At 41.0% G+C, this 17,638-nt stretch overlaps 1 protein-coding gene and 1 long non-coding RNA gene across 7 annotated transcripts in view; one reads left to right on the forward strand and one right to left on the reverse strand.

Annotated features, from left to right (window-relative positions):
• The window catches only part of MAST4 (microtubule associated serine/threonine kinase family member 4), a 963,205-nt gene that overhangs the window by 11,140 nt on the left and 934,427 nt on the right, over nt 1-17,638 (reverse strand). For all 6 annotated transcript variants that reach the window (XM_029575919.1, XM_029575908.1, XM_029575928.1 and 3 more), the window contains 5 exons: nt 7,002-7,202; nt 3,648-3,874; nt 3,021-3,143; nt 2,312-2,448; nt 1,176-1,357 (listed from right to left, as the gene is read on the reverse strand). In XM_029575919.1, the coding sequence (XP_029431779.1) occupies nt 1,176-1,357; nt 2,312-2,448; nt 3,021-3,143; nt 3,648-3,874; nt 7,002-7,202 (870 nt within the window). The remainder of the gene's footprint in view (nt 1-1,175; nt 1,358-2,311; nt 2,449-3,020; nt 3,144-3,647; nt 3,875-7,001; nt 7,203-17,638) is intronic.
• LOC115075514 lies at nt 10,212-16,287 on the forward strand. The gene is made up of 3 exons (XR_003852541.1): nt 10,212-10,333; nt 14,526-14,610; nt 15,291-16,287. It is a non-coding gene; the product is annotated as an uncharacterized LOC115075514 (long non-coding RNA).

A 17,638-nucleotide genomic window follows, 5' to 3' on the forward strand; every position in this document is an offset into this window, starting at 1 on the left:
AAGAAACAGCAAGGTAGGCAATCCAGTAAAGCCGTGAGGAAACAACAAAGAGGTGGATGCCACAAAGAAGTCTTTCCCAATTCTTTATTAGTGGAGACGTGTAATATACAACTATTCTTAAGAAGCCCGACTCTGGCCGAGTTTCACCACAATGAGTGGCTGCCTCAGGGGCTTAATTTTAAAAAACAAGTCAGAAGTCAGAAGATATTTATTTTATTTATTTATTTATTATTTTTATATACCGACAAACAAACTCATCCGCAATAAAAATCTTTCATTTGACTGCTGGACGATACTGCCGGTCTCCCGTTTCACGTGCGATAAGGCCCTAACGCATGCAATAATGCTTTGAAAAATAACCCCCTATGTGATTTGCTGCTACTTAGCCAGATAAATTGGAAATTATCTGGATATGTGCCGCTGCAATGCCAGATGAGTCTTTAACTTATCCAAAAAACTGCAATATATATTTGCAAGTTTTTTTTATATGCATGCGCATGTTGCAGGGTACATTTGTGTATATTTTATAACTTGCGTTCATCATACACACAGGTTATAAAATACATGGGCAGATTTTTGCACGCCCATATATACATGTAATATGGGGATGTGTGCAGTTATTTGAAAGTTATCCTCATAGTGTAAAGCACACTATTTAATATGCATGCTAAGTTTTAGTGTGTAGGCCTCTACAAACTTTTCTAGCAGAGTGAAACATTTAGCTCTCAATTTTCAATCCCTCTTTTAATCCAAATAAAAATGAAAAAGAACTAAATTAGGAATATATAGGGGTAATTGCAATATTTAAAGTATGAAACAACTGGAGCATACATAAAATACATTATCTACTTTTCTTGTCCACAATAATGCATTTTGAATTATCAGCATATGACCACTCACCATGACTAACTTACTGGAATAAAGAACAGCAACTGCTTTAGGCTAATGCTTTAGTTTAAAGGTACATAATAAAGAATTGCCTCAGTATGAAATTTCCTTCTAGGTTTATTTATCTTCCTTAGCATTGGGGAGCCCAAGTTCAAATGCGTCATAGCATTCTGACTGTCACAAGCAATAGCTGTATTACAGAGGGCAGTCTGAATTGGTACCATGGAAATGCATGGCTATAAGAGAGCGCGCTTTCTCCAGTCAAGCTGATTGCACACCGGACTCACCAGATGGGAACTCAGGGGTAGAACGGAGACTTGGCGTGGGTGATCTAGGAGACAAGCTGTGAGTGGGGGAAGCAGGCAGACTTTCCCCAGATGAGAGGGACCGGTTCAAGCAGGAGAAACTTCGGCTGGTATGCAGGAGGGGAGAGGGCTGTTTGGCTAGCTTTTTGAAAAAAGATCTCCTCCTAATATAAAACAAACAAACAAAAAAAGAAATAGCCATCAGAAATTACAATGTTCTAGCTCAACATTAATCTTCAATAAGACGAAGAATCTGATGTTCTAAGACTGTTGGAGTAAAATTTTTAGAATGCCTTTTAATGGCTAACATTCGTTTACCTGGTTACTCATTTCTCTTTGAAAAGTAATCATCCAAAATGATGTACTGACATGAGCAAATAACAAGTTTTCATGCAGTGCTGTAGCATGATTATGAAAAGGTGACTGAATTTTGTTTGCTGCTCTCAAAACCTACTTGAAAGCAAGGCGACATGGTTTGTGTCTCTTTGGAGCACATACTTAAAATCTATTAGGGGCTGGCTGATGGCAATTTGTAATGTGCATCTTGCTGTACTCACAGTCTATATTAAAATATTGGGAGAGGGATAAAAAAGGAGAAATTGCAGGCTCCACTGAGCCTTCTATGGTAAATGTACAGTATATACTAAAAACGATTGATGGGTCCAGTTTGAAGTAAACTTAGAGGGGTACATTTTAAAAAGGTGCATGTGCTCCCAACGCGCGTACATGTACACCCGATTTTATAACTTGCGCGCGCGCAAGGGGTGCCCAGTTGTGCACCTTGCATGCGCTGAGCCGTGCTGCCTTCCCCCGTTCCCCCAAACCTGACCTTCCCACTCCTTCCCCTAACATTTCCTCCCCCTAGCCCTACTCTACCCCCCCTCAAAATTTTTATTTTACCTTTTGCGCCTGCCTCTGGGCAGGTGCAAGTTGCGCGTGCGGGCAGGCGATCCTTCGACACACTCTTTGGCCCCGCCCCCGGACCGCCCCTTTAGTAAAGCCCCGGGACTTACACGCGTCCCGGGCCTTTTTAAAATAGGCCCGGTGCGTGCAAGACCATTTACGCGCGTAACCTTTTTAAAATCCGGCCCAAAATGTGAAATAAATCTGTCACCAACCTCTCTAGGCTTTCCTTCTTTTTGTTTTTTTTGCTGCGTCTCACCATACGGCTCTTGTAGCTATTCCTTCTAGCTGGGCCTGTTTTGATGGATGTATTCTCAAAGGGAGTTGTGGTAATTGATACCTTATTTCCGCTCTGCCAAAACAATGATACATGTAGATATTCATAGGTAAGGCATCAATCTTTTTCTAATTTTAAAAAGATGAACTAGAATATAAATATACAAAAAAATGCAATGTTTTTTTCTTGTTGCCAATCATAGGAATTACTGGTTTATGAAAGCTCTTTACAAAGCTATAACTAGAATCATTCTTAAGGTGAGTATTAACTGGAGTTGAAATACCCATTATTTGAATATTTATGTGGACAAATTCTGTCCATGTACTTACCAGAATGTTTTAATTTATGTCCTTTTTACATAAGTCAAAATTATTAACAGTAAATGCAATTACAGTAATTTTCCTAGTTCAAGTGACTGAGCAAAATATCAAGACTTCAGAACTTTGATCAGGACCAAACCTTTTTTTTTTTTTTTTTTTTAATTATTATGGGCAGGTCTTCTCAGACAATTATTTTACAAGATGATGTTACTTCAAGGCCCCACAGAGTCATAGCCAAATTCCCTGCTGGAAGCAGTGGAAGGAAACTAACTCCACAAGTACCAGAAAATGTGAGCTGCACCATGCAGGCAGACTGAAGACCAATACCTTCAACAGCAGCTCTATGACTTCAGTATGAACAAGACCATGGATAGGTTCTCCATTGATATGGGTGATCAGGTCTCCAGCCTTAAGCCCGGTCTCATAGGCGGGGCTCCCTTCTTCTACACTCTGAAGTTCAGAAACGAGAAGGAAAAGTTTCATGATTTAGTGAGGCAACATTAGTGTTTTCAGGGCTCAGAAGAAAAATCACACAAAGTAAAACTTTTGATTTTAATAAACTGTAGTGCTACAGCTAAGTAAGGCTATCATGAAGGAAGAAGGTATGGTCTTGTGATCATTGCATTCTACTAAGAGTCAGAAGATGACCCAGGATGCAACTTAGTATTTTCTCTACCACTTACAATGATAAAAATACATTTCTGTCTCCTATCACTCCTACTGGAAGCTATCACAAGGACTGGATACTAGTAATATGATGTTAAACCATCCACTCCAGAGAAGACCAAAGGTGTGTCTCTAAAATATTAAATTTGTAATATGTATTTGAAGATTGTGCTGGAATGAAAAATGCTATAAAAAATATAAATGATTATTCTTCTACCACCTTATCATTCTGTGCAGCTCTATCAACTTTCAAGAAGCATTAAAAGTAAAAATATTATTTATTCATACCCAAATGATATGATGAACTGTGTAGATATCACTGTCACCAACATAGACCCTGATTGCTCGCAAAGTGAAGCCAAACTTCTTCCCTGAACTGTGAATGACTATAGGCTGACGTGGACTAACAGAAGCAATTGAAGAGTCACGGCTAGGAGAGGAATCTCTGGATGAAGGATCTGAAGATAAGGAATGTGGGGATATAGGACTCCCCAATGGAGAAACGCCAAACATATCTGAAACAAATAATTTTCCTATGAGAAAGTAACGCAGTCATCAGCTTAAATGGGAATCAATAAACTAAGTTATATTATTATTATTTTTCCAAACTAACAAAGTTTTAATATTTAAAATAATGGAAGCTTGTAATAAACACTATGAGGATAAGAATGTGTTTCATACAGTTTTGAGATGATTCAAATAATAGAACCTGTTAAAAAAAAAAAAAAAAAAAAAGCTATAGCAATATTGGTACTGTAACATTTAAAAGAATTATTAACCTGAACAAGTTCAGTTATATTTTTCTTTTATAAACCCGTCATCATGGCTTACCATTTGCAATGTGATATCTAAGACTGAGACCCAATGGGTGAGCTACTCTGGCTACTGAGAGTTAAATAGATTCAAAGTAGTGGAACCTCAAAACGTCCCCCTTTCTTCTTTTTTAACCTGCCTCACTTAGGGGTAGATTTTCAAAGGGTTATGCGCGTAACCCCGAAAACTTGCCCCTGCACGCGCCGAGCCTATTTAGCATAGGCTTGGCAGCGCGCGCAAGCCCCGGGACGCACGTATGTCCCGGGGCTTTGAAAAAAGGGCGGGAAGGCGATGGGGGTGTGGCGCCGATCCGTGGCGGTCCAGAGTCCTCCAGCACAGCAGCCGGCCGGCGCGCGCAAGATACGCCTGCTAGAGGCAGGCGTAAAAAATAAAATAAGGTAGGGGGGATTTAGATAGGGCTGGGGGTGGGTTAGATAGGGGAAGGTGGGGGGGGGGGGGAGCGAAAGTAAAGTTCCCTCCAAGGCCGCTCTGATTTTGGAGCGGCCTTGGAGGGAACGGGGAAAGGAACGGGAAAAGCCATCGGGGCTCCGCTAGGGCTCAGTGCGCGCGGTAATATGGTAAACTTGTGGAAATAAAACTGAAGCATTGATTCCGTTTCAGATGTGTACCACAAAGTGTGCTTTTCCTAATATGAAAATCCTAGAGCATTAAACAAATTCCTCCAGTGGAACAGAGACCTGAAGCCATGTGACCAAGAGAATGATTCATGGAGATCATGGAGCAGCTGTTATTTAAGAAAAATTTGAACAGAAAAGCAGCAAAATTTCTCCTGAAAGCATGCTAATGTTTTTACATGGATAGTTTCAAGAAGTAAACCAATATCAAGTTCAAAAGCACAATGTGCAACGTAACCAAGACAAAGACAGGCAGGTACATGCAGAATTAACTTACAATTTCCATCCTTTCTCTACCATACCATGTGTGTAGATTATAGGTATAGGTATGGTGTTAGGCACTGCAGTGCTTACCTATATTACACAATATGCTCCAATATTCAGGTACAAGAAAGATAGATTAAAGCAGCAATATATGTATGTATTCCAAAATATTAACTGGACTGTTTCTGGATCCTGTTCCTCCTTTGGATCATCCTATTTTTATAGGGACCAGGAATTCACTTTTTCCCAAAGTGCTGTATATTTCCTGGGTCTTTTTTTTTTAGGGTGATAAAATGCTTGCATCTTTGATTTTGGATGTACCCTCATTTAAGTCTCCTTTGCAATCTCTTTGCAGGGGCCTGTGTTGTATTTATACTTCCAGCATTTCAGAGTAATGCTAGCAAACATTTAAGGTGGATAGAGCTGCTAAGCACAATGATGACCTCTGCCAAAATGTAAACAATTATTTGTACTCTAAAATGGAATACAGTTCTTACTTTTAATTCTTAAAGATTTTTCATGTTTTTCCGACTGAACAAGTTGGCAAACAAGGTAATTTCAACTCTTTAAGAAAGTAGACCTAGACTTAGGTGTTCTTTCTTGTTGATTGTTGGCATTTCAGCCTCATTATTTTATGACCTTTTTTTTGTAGGCAACAGATCTCTGGCAACTCAAAATAATATTGCTCCAGCCAAAAAAACATTTACCACTTTTTCTCATTCAGTCAATTGTTTAAATCCTTGTCGAGAGAGAGACAAAAATATCAAAATATCAGATGCTGAGTAAAAGCTGGTTGTGCCTAGTTCCTAGAGATCTGGAATCATTGCTAAAGGAATCAGCCTTTTCGAATGCAATATAAAGGTATTGAATGAATAGACAATTAAGGGCATATTTTAAAAGCCCTACGTATGGCAAATCCGGGAGATATGGGCGTGACTGGGACGCATGCGGGCCCCGCGGATTTTACGAGGCCTGCAGCCACGCACGTATCTCCTACTACGCAGTTAAAAAAAAGGTTTGGCAAAAAAAGGGGTGGGATGGAGGCAGGGTCTGGGACTGCACCCATGAAGTCAGATACGCGCACTAGAGCGCACCAGGATCCCACAACCGTGCAACTTGTTTCTTCTATGACAGCGTGTAAGTAGTTAATAAAAAAAAAAGATAGTCAGCGGGGTTTTAGGGGTTGGGGCTAGTAGGGTAAAAGGGAGGCAAGTTAGGTAGGGGGTTTAGGAAGTTCGCTCCTTTACTGGGGCGAACTGGGAAATAGGCTTATTGCGTCGCCACACGTACCTACTAAAATTCCCCCCCCCCCCCTTTCACACGTCGATATAAAATCATGCGCACAGGTAGCCGATTTTATAGCATGCGCATGTTATAAAATCATGGCATCCATGTGCGCGTGCCGGCAAACGCATGCACATCTGCAAAGGCCCTGCAGTTAGAAAGTTACCGTCCCTAGCATTTTAGCCAATTTAAGCACTTTAATCTGTGGCTTCTACCATTCTGTATACCCCACTGTTGCATTCCATACCCTGCCTTGTTCTACAACAGGACACCAAAATACATGAATTTGCTGAACAGTTCTACAGTAAACCGAGCAGCAAGCGCCCTACGTCTCTCCCACACATGTACACCATATCTACGTCCACCATATTCACCCAAAACACACTGCTGCACAATGAGACAACCATACAAATTATTCAATCAGAAAACAGAGAATGAGTCAAGATATAGTCATACATACTCAAAATATGGACTGCTTCACACAAAGCACTTAAGGACACACAACAAAGGCTAACATACAGAAGCTCTAACTCTGAAGAGCAGCTCGTTTATCTGGAAACCGTGCACTGAAATCAACCGTTTCACATAGCACAGAAAAGGGCATGCAGAAATCAGGAAATTTCATGCTAAATGTATTTATCTCTACCTCCAGGGATCATGAGGGACAGAGCATTAGCAGAGATGGACTTGGTGACTTTCCCAGAGATTTTCTGTTTTCCTGTATTTTCTAATCGCTGACGAGCCATATGAGAAGTCTGTTCATTGGTTGGCTTTGAGGAATTATCTGTACTGTCCACACACTCGCTTCTTCCATTTATCTGATCTAAGTGCTCTGAAAAACTACCAACTGTATAAGGAAAAAAAAAAAAAGGATAAACACATTATGAAAGTGCAGAGATAGGTAATGGTTGTAAGTAAGCCATATTTGTACTTTAAAAAGAAGTTTATACAATATCCGAGGTACAGGTGCACTGCATCAGGGATCTTTTTTAATAGGGTTGGGTAAGACACACAAATAGCGGCTAGGATGGTTTTTATAACAGTATCTTGATTAAAATATACATTAAAGAAAACACAAAGCATATTCAGGAACCCGCCTAAAGGCTTAACATTATGCCGTAATGCACTAGGTGTAGGTGATACAAATCTAATATCACTGTGGGGGAACAAAATTCTGACTTCCTCATCCTTTAAGTTGCTTGCTCTATTTGATTGCATTAAGCCAACAGTGAATATAAATGGAAAAATAAACGAACAAGGTTTTACAGGGTAATGCTGTATTGCTTGATTTATGAAAAGTGAGCACATCCTTGGTACTAATTAAGGAAGAAAAGAGAATTAAAAATCACCATACTAATGACAATCGTAAACAAGAGTAGCACAAGTGGAACCTGTTTTTTTTTTTTTTTTTTGTGGCAAACCGAAAGACCAGCCTGAGTTCATACATCCTAACCCAATGGTTTTCACACTTTGCCACCCCTAACACTCTTTTTCCATCGTTCCCAGTGCTCTCTCCACCTCCCCCACCTTGCTTACTCTGTCCTCTGGAGCCCACCTCTCCAATCCCTGGGCCCAATGCTATCACTCCTGTTCCCAGCTCTTCCCAAGGCACTGCTGCCACTTCTCAAATCTAGCTCTATGTAGCTTTTTTCAATAAGTTTAAGATGTGCGAAGCCTATACCCCTATGTTGTTTTCAGAGATCCACTTGGTTGGCACTCTGGGATCAGTGGAGAGGGATGGGCAAAGCATGGTTCAAGCTTACTGAAAGAGCTGCATGGTGTCAAGTTACAGAAGTGGCCATAGTATCGGATTAGGGTGGGGAGAGGGCGATAGGAGTACACAACCCAGTTCTCAATTTACTTCTATCCAATACCGGGCAGCAATCTGAAATTTGAAAACCACTGTCCTACTACTAGTCTATGGCTTGTCATTGAAAGAGAGCCTCCAGCAACAAAACTAAGAGCTTAAGATGTTCTATAAGAATTGCTCTATTACTTACAAGCTACATTTGCTCAGATTACGGTTTTAAGAAAATCACTTTTCGAAACATACTTGCCTTGATTTGCACAAATTGTTTAGTCAATGGTGGATAAGTAAAAAATATTTGTGTTTTACTGAATAGCTGGAAAAGAAAATATTTTATATAGTCCAATACAGGTATTTTTGGCAGGCAGAAGACCCCATAGATACTCCATTAACACCTTTAGACATGCCCAAAACACACTCATAGACTTATCTGCCTTTTGATAGCATCTGGGAGCCCTCAGAGTTAAATATATTTACTTCAAACAGAGGCAAGAGTAATTTAATATTTCTATTCCACTTTTCATGCCTGGTCAGCTGCTCCAAGGCAGATTGCAGCGTGTTATATTACAAGGGAGTATATTATATTGAGGTATATTTTATGTTTAATTATTTTAGAAGTTAAGAGTCTTAAATTAAAGGCATTGGGGCAGATTTTCAAAGGGCTACGTGTCTATATAACGCACGTAACCCCGAAAACCCACTCCTGTGCGCTGCACGCAAGCCCTGGAATGCGCGTATGTCCCTGGGCTTGAAAAAAGTATGGGGTGGTCCGGGGCGTGACCGGAGCCTCCAGGCACAGCAGCCATTTGCTGCTGTGCCTGGGATCGCGGGCCGGCCGTTGGCCGATGCGCGCAAGCTACGCCTGCCCGGAGGCAGGTGCAACTTATGAATTAAAGGTAAGGGGGGGGGGGGGTTTAGGTAGGGCTGGGGGCGGGTTAGGTAGAGGGGAAGGTGGGGGAGGGCGGAAGGAAAGTGCCCTCCCAGGCCACTCTGATTTCAGAGTGGCCTCAGAGGGAATGGAGGAAGGCTGCACGGCTCGGCGCTCACAAGTTGCACAACTGTGCACCCCGTTGCGCGCGCTGACCCTGGATTTTATAACATGCGCGCGGATGTTATAAAATCGGGTGTAGATTTGTGCACACCGGGTTGCGCGCACAAATCTACGCCCACGCCTAATTCTTAAAATCCAGCTCATTGTATTACAGTGAGATTCATTAGGTCAGTCACACAACTCCCATTACTTTCTATGAGAGCAATTTTGACTTATTCAAACCTTTTTTCCCTTTTCTGAAAAATGCAAAAGGCAGCTGGAACAAATCCTTCCTTGTTGAAATCCACACTGAATATAAGGAAATGTAGGATTTACAACGGATTAAATAAATACTTTGATCAGCTAAAACACACATCAAAACCAAAACTAAACTAAAAGCACAATATTTTTAACTTATTATTAAACGGACACCTTTAAAGGGCCAGGGCTGCTTTTCCTGCTGAGGATGGCAGTGTTTGCCTTTTAAAAACCACTTTGGCTTACATTATCCTATAGAGTGTTCAATACCATCTCATACCTAGACCTGTTTCTCTCTCGCACCACACAATCTGTACACTTTCTGTATACATGCAAAAGCTCTCTCAGATATTCACCTGTTTCCCGTATCATACAACTCACATTCACAGCACAATGGATCCTCAGAACAGCAAAAAGATCAGAGGGGACAGATCGCAATGTCATACTGCAATATGTTATTAGTAAAATTAATCACTCTCACTGACTAATTTCACTATTACACAGCATTATTTCACACAATCAGCTCTCTGTTACACTAGTTAACATGCACATATCACATGCACCTCTCTACTAACACAGCACATTAACTTATAGTTCACATCTCTTGTCTGTTCTGCCATTCATGGCTCTTTTGAAACACTTTAGGTATACAAAAATGAAGGATAATATAAATCTTCTCTCATATAACCACAAATTATCTTACCCAAATGATACATCGTACTAGCAGGTACGATATATATCTTTTTTTGATTTTTTGAAGGGTGGTGGTTTATTATAAGAGTTTCCCCTGAAGAAGCCCGATGATTTGTGGGTGAAATGAAGAATTCTTTGTCGGGATGAATTTTGGATTGGATTTCTTCCTTCTTGGGAGATAGGAGTGCAGGTAAGAGGAGAGATGGCTGCTCCTTATTGTTTGGAATGTGGAGTGCCTCAAGGATCTCCACTGTCCCCTTTACTTTTTAAATTTAGGTTTCACAAGATATATTTATGTAGATGACGTGCAATTGGTTTGTTCACTGGAGAAGGATTTAATGACATCTTTGGGTAGGGTACAGGAAGGTTTAAGTATACTCACAGAATGGATCACAGAAAATAAATTAGTTTTAAATGTTTTTTTTTTACTGCCAGAGTTATCTAGACCTTCAAAGATGGATTTGGGAAAGATTTCTTGCATGTGTACACCAGATATTTAAAATCTCAAAGGATACAAGATGATGTTATCTTTTGAATGTCTGATCTCATTGATGGTGCAGGGGATGTTTTTGAAACTGTGGCAATTAAAGAGAATCAGGGTTGGGTGAACTACAGTGTTCAATTATTGTAATGGGGACTCGGATAGGGGTGACAGTGAAAAATATCCATCGTCTCCAGGAAATGTAGAACATGGAAGTTAGGCTGGGTTTTTTCTTTAGTGCTAGACCACTCCTAAATGAAATGCACTGGCTCGCCATCAGGGAAAGAGTAAAATTTAAGATTATGACCCTGAAGTATAAGGTAGCTAGTTATTTATGCAGACTAGTAAGGAGGCATGTTCCAAGCCATAATTTACGATCTGTAATTGGCGCTATTTGTAGTGCTTGGGATAGAAGAGTAAAAAGGTGATGTTTCAAAAATAGGATGTTTTCAGTGTGTGGGCTTATGCTTTGGAACTCAGCACCATTAGACATTATTTTGGAGACTAATTATTTGTCATTTAGGAAGAAAGTAAAGGCATGGCTCTACCAAAGAATATAATAGGTCTGGTTGCTCTGCTTAGCTTTTGCGTCTTTCTGGATTGTATTGTGTTGTTTTAATATTGTTTTACGATTTTTTTATGATGTAAATTGTTCTAATCAATTTTTTCTGTATGTGCAGTATAAAAAAGGAAATAAATAAAATAAAATAACTCCATGTCAGAGCCTTGTAAATTTATTTAAAGGAGGACGACTTTCGATTGGTAACGCCTGTCACCATGGATTCTACATAGTGTGTCTTGACTTGCCCCTCTAAGGACATAACAGAAAATGCAGAACGATACTCAATAGGAAACGGTGTGCTTTGTCAGTGCATTGCCAGGTCTGCTGGGATTAAAAAGAAACAAAATGTTGGGAGAATTTTCCATGGGCTTCAGTCTTCTCCAGACAGAAGGCAATAGTTCTCTTACAATTCAAAGTAAGAAGAGCTGCTTCTCCCTTTTGGGCAAGTGAACTAGGCAAGGAGGTTAATAAATAACTCCTTAAGCAGACTTGCACCTAATTAAGGTGCAAGTCTGCTATTACCATAAACCTGAATTTGGGATGCATAAGCAGTACACTTTTAGGATGAAACCTAGTTTAAAGTGGATAAGTCACTAGGACCTTCATTCAATTACCCTGCATATTGAAGCAGGCACCACCAGAAAAACAACCTTCTAAGTTCAAGTAATTAAGCTTGCAAGAGTTTAAAGGCTCAAAAGGTGTTTTCATCTACTGGGCTAAAACCACACTGATGTCTCATAATACAACAGGAGGCTTGATGGGAGACTATGGTCACTACAAAACTATTCCCCCCCCCCCCCCCTCCCAATATCAAGATATATAAAACTGGTAGAATGCTAAAGGCCCTCCCCAACCTCAAGATATAAAAAAAATGATAGCACAATGAGGGCCATATCCTGCCTGCAAACTTCACTCCCTCACCTCTAACCCCTTGAACAGTAAATGCTGGTACAGCTGAGAGATGCCCTGCCATTCAGGCTACTGACTAGTCTATTCATACTGACAGCTGTCCGTGAAAGGACCAAGCTCTGATCAGAGCTTTGGCTCTCAGCTTGAGGGGGGGAACGGACGGGACTGGTGGTTCCATGACAGTGCTGGAATTTGATGTGTGGGGTCTTAGTAATTACATAACACCAACATCTAGTGGAGGAGAGACAGTTAAAAATGTGCACCCAGGTAGCTGTGAATTAAGACTCATGGTACCATAGCCCAGTATAACCTGCTTCTGACTGAGCTGGTAACCTAAAGAAGCAAGATGAAACTATTGCCAACTTCCCCCCCCCCCCCCCCCCCAGCAATGATTTTACCTTTTCCATATGCAATGTTGCTGATAATGCAATGAGAGCAAAGGGGATGAAAGATTTTATTTTAACTTTCTGAATTTCTGCATGCCTGTGATCTCTCTCTCATTTCCTGCATACAGTTCTCCCTAAAGGCCTTCTAAATATGGTTGTTTTTATTCCACTAGGAGTGAATCATTTTAATTTTTCCTCTTTTCTTGCACTGATTCCTAGCAAGCATGGCCATATAAGTGATTTGTGCATATTTAAATAAGATCTCTCTGCTACTGAAGTATGGGGAAATAAAGGTAAACTCTACAGTTCTCTGTCAGGATCAAATGCCCCCCATGGCTAGCATGCAAGGTATTCATCTAAAGGCAATTTATCAAATGTTCTCCTCAAAGAAAAAAATTTAGGTCATCACTATTTGGGGATCATATAGTTTCTGACTAAAGCATGGAAACAGTTACATTTTTGTAAGTCAATAGCTTTCTACCATCTGTATATGAAAACACTATGACCTTTCAGAAAGATGCTAATATCAGGATCTCTTCAATCCTGCTTTAATTTCTCTCTAACTCATCTTTTTTATGTTTTTAAGAGCTGTTTTCTAATATTATTTATAGTTTGGTCTCAGGGTCACTTTACCTCCAACATTAAGTTACATTACCATTTCCATTCACATACTTCCCTGTTATATCACTTATTTGCTTTTCTTGGCACCCCCTTAATTTGAAAATATCAGCTATTAGCTTACTCCAGTTTTAAAGTTTCCAGGATAAAAGATTCTCTATATGAAGAGGAAATCATTTTGCATTTGAATCTGAAACAGCCTACACCTATATGCCTATTATCTATAGTTCTTTTCTCTGTGAAATATTCAACTTTTTTTTCTTACAATATTGATTGCTAGGCCTATTTAAGCTCTCAATTTCTTTCACCATAACTCAAGTCTGTAATATTAAACATGTCACTTCCTAACCATCTTTTATAAAACCCTGAACTCTTCAAACCAATCTAGTTGTATCGACTTTAAAATCTACCCTGGGCTTTTTCTCCTGTACTACTCTCTTTACTCTTTTGTTAGAGCTGTGTAATCATTGCCCTATTCATTTTCAATACTCGTCTATATAGATTGCTATTTTAGCATTATCAGCAGTTTTGTTCCTCCTTGACTCTTAGACATCTCTCCCCAAAAATACACTTCTCCCTTATCCATCCAAAAAGAAAGAAAGAAAATCCACTTTCTCACTGTAGGAAATAGTTTATTTTATATTCCGCATTCCAGGCCCTTTAGGTATTGTAGGAATTGCGCTGTGCCCAGAGGGCTCACAATCCTACGGGCCTCATTCACAAAGCTGTAGTAAACATAAGCTAACACTGCACAGTAATAGCGTATCTTTATCATGGTATTTAGAAAGGCAAAGAGGCCTGGCTATGAAAATGCCATACAAAGTTGAGATGTGCATTCGTTTTTGCCGAATTGGACAATTTCAATGAAATTGTCCAATTCGGCATGTTTCAGGGAGCCTGAAAAATGATCAATATTTTCCCGTTTTTTCACGAAAATTCATTTTTCGGATTAGTGCGCACTAACGGGAGTTAGTGCGAACGAATCTGCGCGCTAACAAAAACTAACAAAACCGTAACAAAATCTAATGGTTTTTGTTAGCACACACTAACCCAAAAAACGATTTTTCGTGAAAAAAAAAACCCGAACCGCAAAAAAAATGACATTTCCTGTGGTGGGCGAAAAACGAAGAACGACATGAACTCAAAAAATGATTCTCATCTCTATTACAAAGTAGTATTTTTTTTCACTTCCTATGAAGCGGTATTTTATCACATTGTGCTAAATGATGCGCAGTATTTGCTTGCTATATAAAAACCAACTTCCCGTGCCTGCTCTTTTGAGTGTTGATCTGTTAATGGAGGAAAGAGGAACAAGAGGTGAGAGAGAGAGGGGAGTGTACAGCTTTCAATTACCTGGGTGTTTTGTCCTGTCTTTTCTTGTTTCCCTTTTGTCATTACCTTTCCATTGTCTGATTGATGCACTTAGAACGTGGTTCAAAGCGCGAGAGTGGGACCCCGCGGGGGAGGACACATCTGAACATCTGCAACTCCCATCGTTCTGATAGCAGCAGGTGAGTTAAGTCCCAAGTTCACCCTCGATCATGGGTGTTAACTCCACCTCCTCTCCCGGCACACAGCTCTTCACCACCGGGAAACACAAGCTGCCGCAACTTTCTCTGCAGCCGTGGGGCATGGGACCCTTGTAGCTGCCTCAAACAGCTAATTCCACTCCTTCTGCTCCTCTGTGATGACTACAGCAGTTAGACCAATCTCATTCCCATGGCTGAAACCCAGGCCGCCCTCAAACTCCCGTTGTTGTCCTGCTAGCAGCGGGTGAGTTCAGGGATCAGGAGGAGGAGGGAGGGAAAGAATGAACGAGCAGGGATAGCCATGGGGGAGGGAGAGACGGAGTGAAATACTGGGGATAGTCATCAGAATAATTATGGGGGGAGGAGGAAACTAGCATTGACCTGTGGATAGCCATTGGGGAAGGAGGGAGGTAGGAAAGGAGTGAACCACTGGGGATAGCCAGGAGAGAGAGAGAGGAGTGAACCACCAGGGATAATCATAAGCTCTTTAGGTTTTACCCTAGACTTATGCACAGGACACAGCAATTTTCTTACTTTTGTGGCCCAAAAAATGCCTTCGACTTATCCATGAGACTTATACACGAATATATACGGTATCTTATATTATAGATCGTCTAAAGTGTGGTCCACTTCACTCATAAGCTTTCTGCTTCCTTTCACAGGACCCAGCACTTGGCAGGCCACACAGGAGATGGTGGAGCAGAAGGCATGGCAATAGCAAGAGGGAAGGGCCCAAGTAGAGCCAGAGCAGCAGGAGCAAGAGAGTAAAGAGTAGAATCTGGCAGATCTTTCTTTTACAAAGCTGATTCCTGACCTTCCTTGGGAGGCAGACCAGCACACTGATTGCCACCAGCATACCATGGTGTGTGCAGAAGCAGGACAGCCAGGTTTACCGGAGGAGCAGCTGGGTCTGCAACACAAGCTTTAACTGCAGTGCATACACTGCCAACAGGATCACCACGTACCAGCCAAACTGCTAGGCCAGGCACCCCCATAGCTGGCAGATGACAAGATGACACAATGTCCAGGATCAGAGATGACATACATCTGCAAAGCAGACCAGTCCACTATGACATGAAAAGCCTTTGCCAGGAAATGCATATGATGTGTCAGGCATAGCAGATTCAAACAGGGACACTTTCCCAGAGACTCAACACTCTGACAGCTTCTTTTAATAATTTGAACACAACCAGCCTGCGGGCAGTACAAGCCTTCCACAGCAAGAAACCTCCAGCCCGGCATCTACTAGTACTACACCCAGTAGTAGTCCCAGGCTTTCTGGTTGTGGCCTGGCCAGAGGGGCTGGCAAGCCTCCTGGAAAGAGGCCCAGACATGGACAGAAATAATGAAGTCCAGCACGGGAGAATCATCCTTTGTCAGGGTATCATGTGCTATTCCATCCAAGCAGCTGGGCCTGGCCTGGCTGAAGCGTCTCTGGATATATGCCCTGAAGTGATACCTAAGGTATATGAAAGATTAGTGGAATGTGCTGCCAGCAGGGTGCAGTTAGACCTGGCCATGCATGTTGACTGTGGTTCTACTGCCTGAGAAGCTGACAGGGTTGCTGATGAAGAAAAGTATAGCCATTCAGCGGCTGAAAATTGTCCCCATCTTTGTTTTGAAAACCAATTGATTGCCAATAAATAGGTGATATTTTGTACCCTCTAATCTCTGGTCTGCCATGTTTTACTTTAGTGCTAAGGTGTTAACGTTTCTGTGGTTTTGTTTATAGTGTCCTCCCTTTTATATAGTTTCAGCTTGTCAGCCCTTACTTTTAAACATCTCACTCATGTCCACATTCCATATGACCCAGACCTTTTCATCACATACTCTGCTACCTTCACAGAGGAAGTTACATTGCCCTGAAGATTTAGACATCCCTTTAGACATAGCAGAATATACCCCTAAAATGCTGGATGTTATCAAGCCTCTAGATTTGCAGGAGGTCTTCAGCTATAGAGGTCCAAGCTCCTGTTCTGCATCCTACTTATTTCCAATTTTCCCCCAACATTTTTTTTAATGACTTGTATGCAGAGATGCACTCTATGCCTTTAGAATATGCAGCCAAGGGCCAAAGCAGAGCATTTCATAATAATGGGCCATGTCAACACTAGCATTAATGGTCCTCCTCATACTTCCAGGGCGATATCTTTAACTATTCTTGCACCAGCTCTGTCGTTTTTTATTGAGGAGAAAGATGTACAAACTATCTCCTCCAATATCATGCAAGTGTCAAGACTGGCTGTTAATACTGACATTCTGAGGGCTTCTCCACCGAAGGTTATTTGATCTCTACCACATATCTCACAAAAATTGGCTGTCGCTGTCAAACTCACCCTCTGCCTCTGCACAACTGATTTATTGCCCAAGTGCAATGTCACCACGTCCACCACCACGAGTGCCCTTTAGACTCCAAAAAAGGACAAAGAATGCTGAGATCTACAGATCAAGTGGTGTCAGGAAGCATTAGCACATCATCTACAAATGGCCATTCATACATTACAGATAGAGATCATGAAATATGAACCCTATCGATTATAATCATAGAGCCTTCTGGAGATATGGCAAACACCAGGCAGCAAAAAGATCACTGTTAAATATAAGTAACTACTCAACATTTCACACAAAACTAGTCTTGAAGACCCAACCCCTACCTCCTTGCTATAGCCTCTAACTTCAGAACTTATTATCAAAGGTGTCTGTTATGGTCATAGAGTCATTATGCTTTACTGGCACTTCTTTGCAAGAAGGCCCATATCCATGAAAATGCTATCACCATATTCATAAAATATACATTAGAGGCACAATGCTTGCAATGTGGCACCTTTGATCCCAATATTCATGCTTGTAATAGACAAATACTAGATGCTTGCTTGTCACTGTGGTAATTTGAGTGGTAGCAGCTTGGACACAGCCAGAGGAAAAAGGAGGTGCATTTTATTTACAGTGAAAAAAAAAGGAAATTCAAAATAAACAATGCAGCACAACTAAGCTCAGGTAATACACAGTC

The sequence above is a fragment of the Rhinatrema bivittatum genome, chromosome 1 (genome assembly GCF_901001135.1).
Source record: "Rhinatrema bivittatum chromosome 1, aRhiBiv1.1, whole genome shotgun sequence".
Lineage (NCBI taxonomy): Eukaryota > Metazoa > Chordata > Amphibia > Gymnophiona > Rhinatrematidae > Rhinatrema > Rhinatrema bivittatum.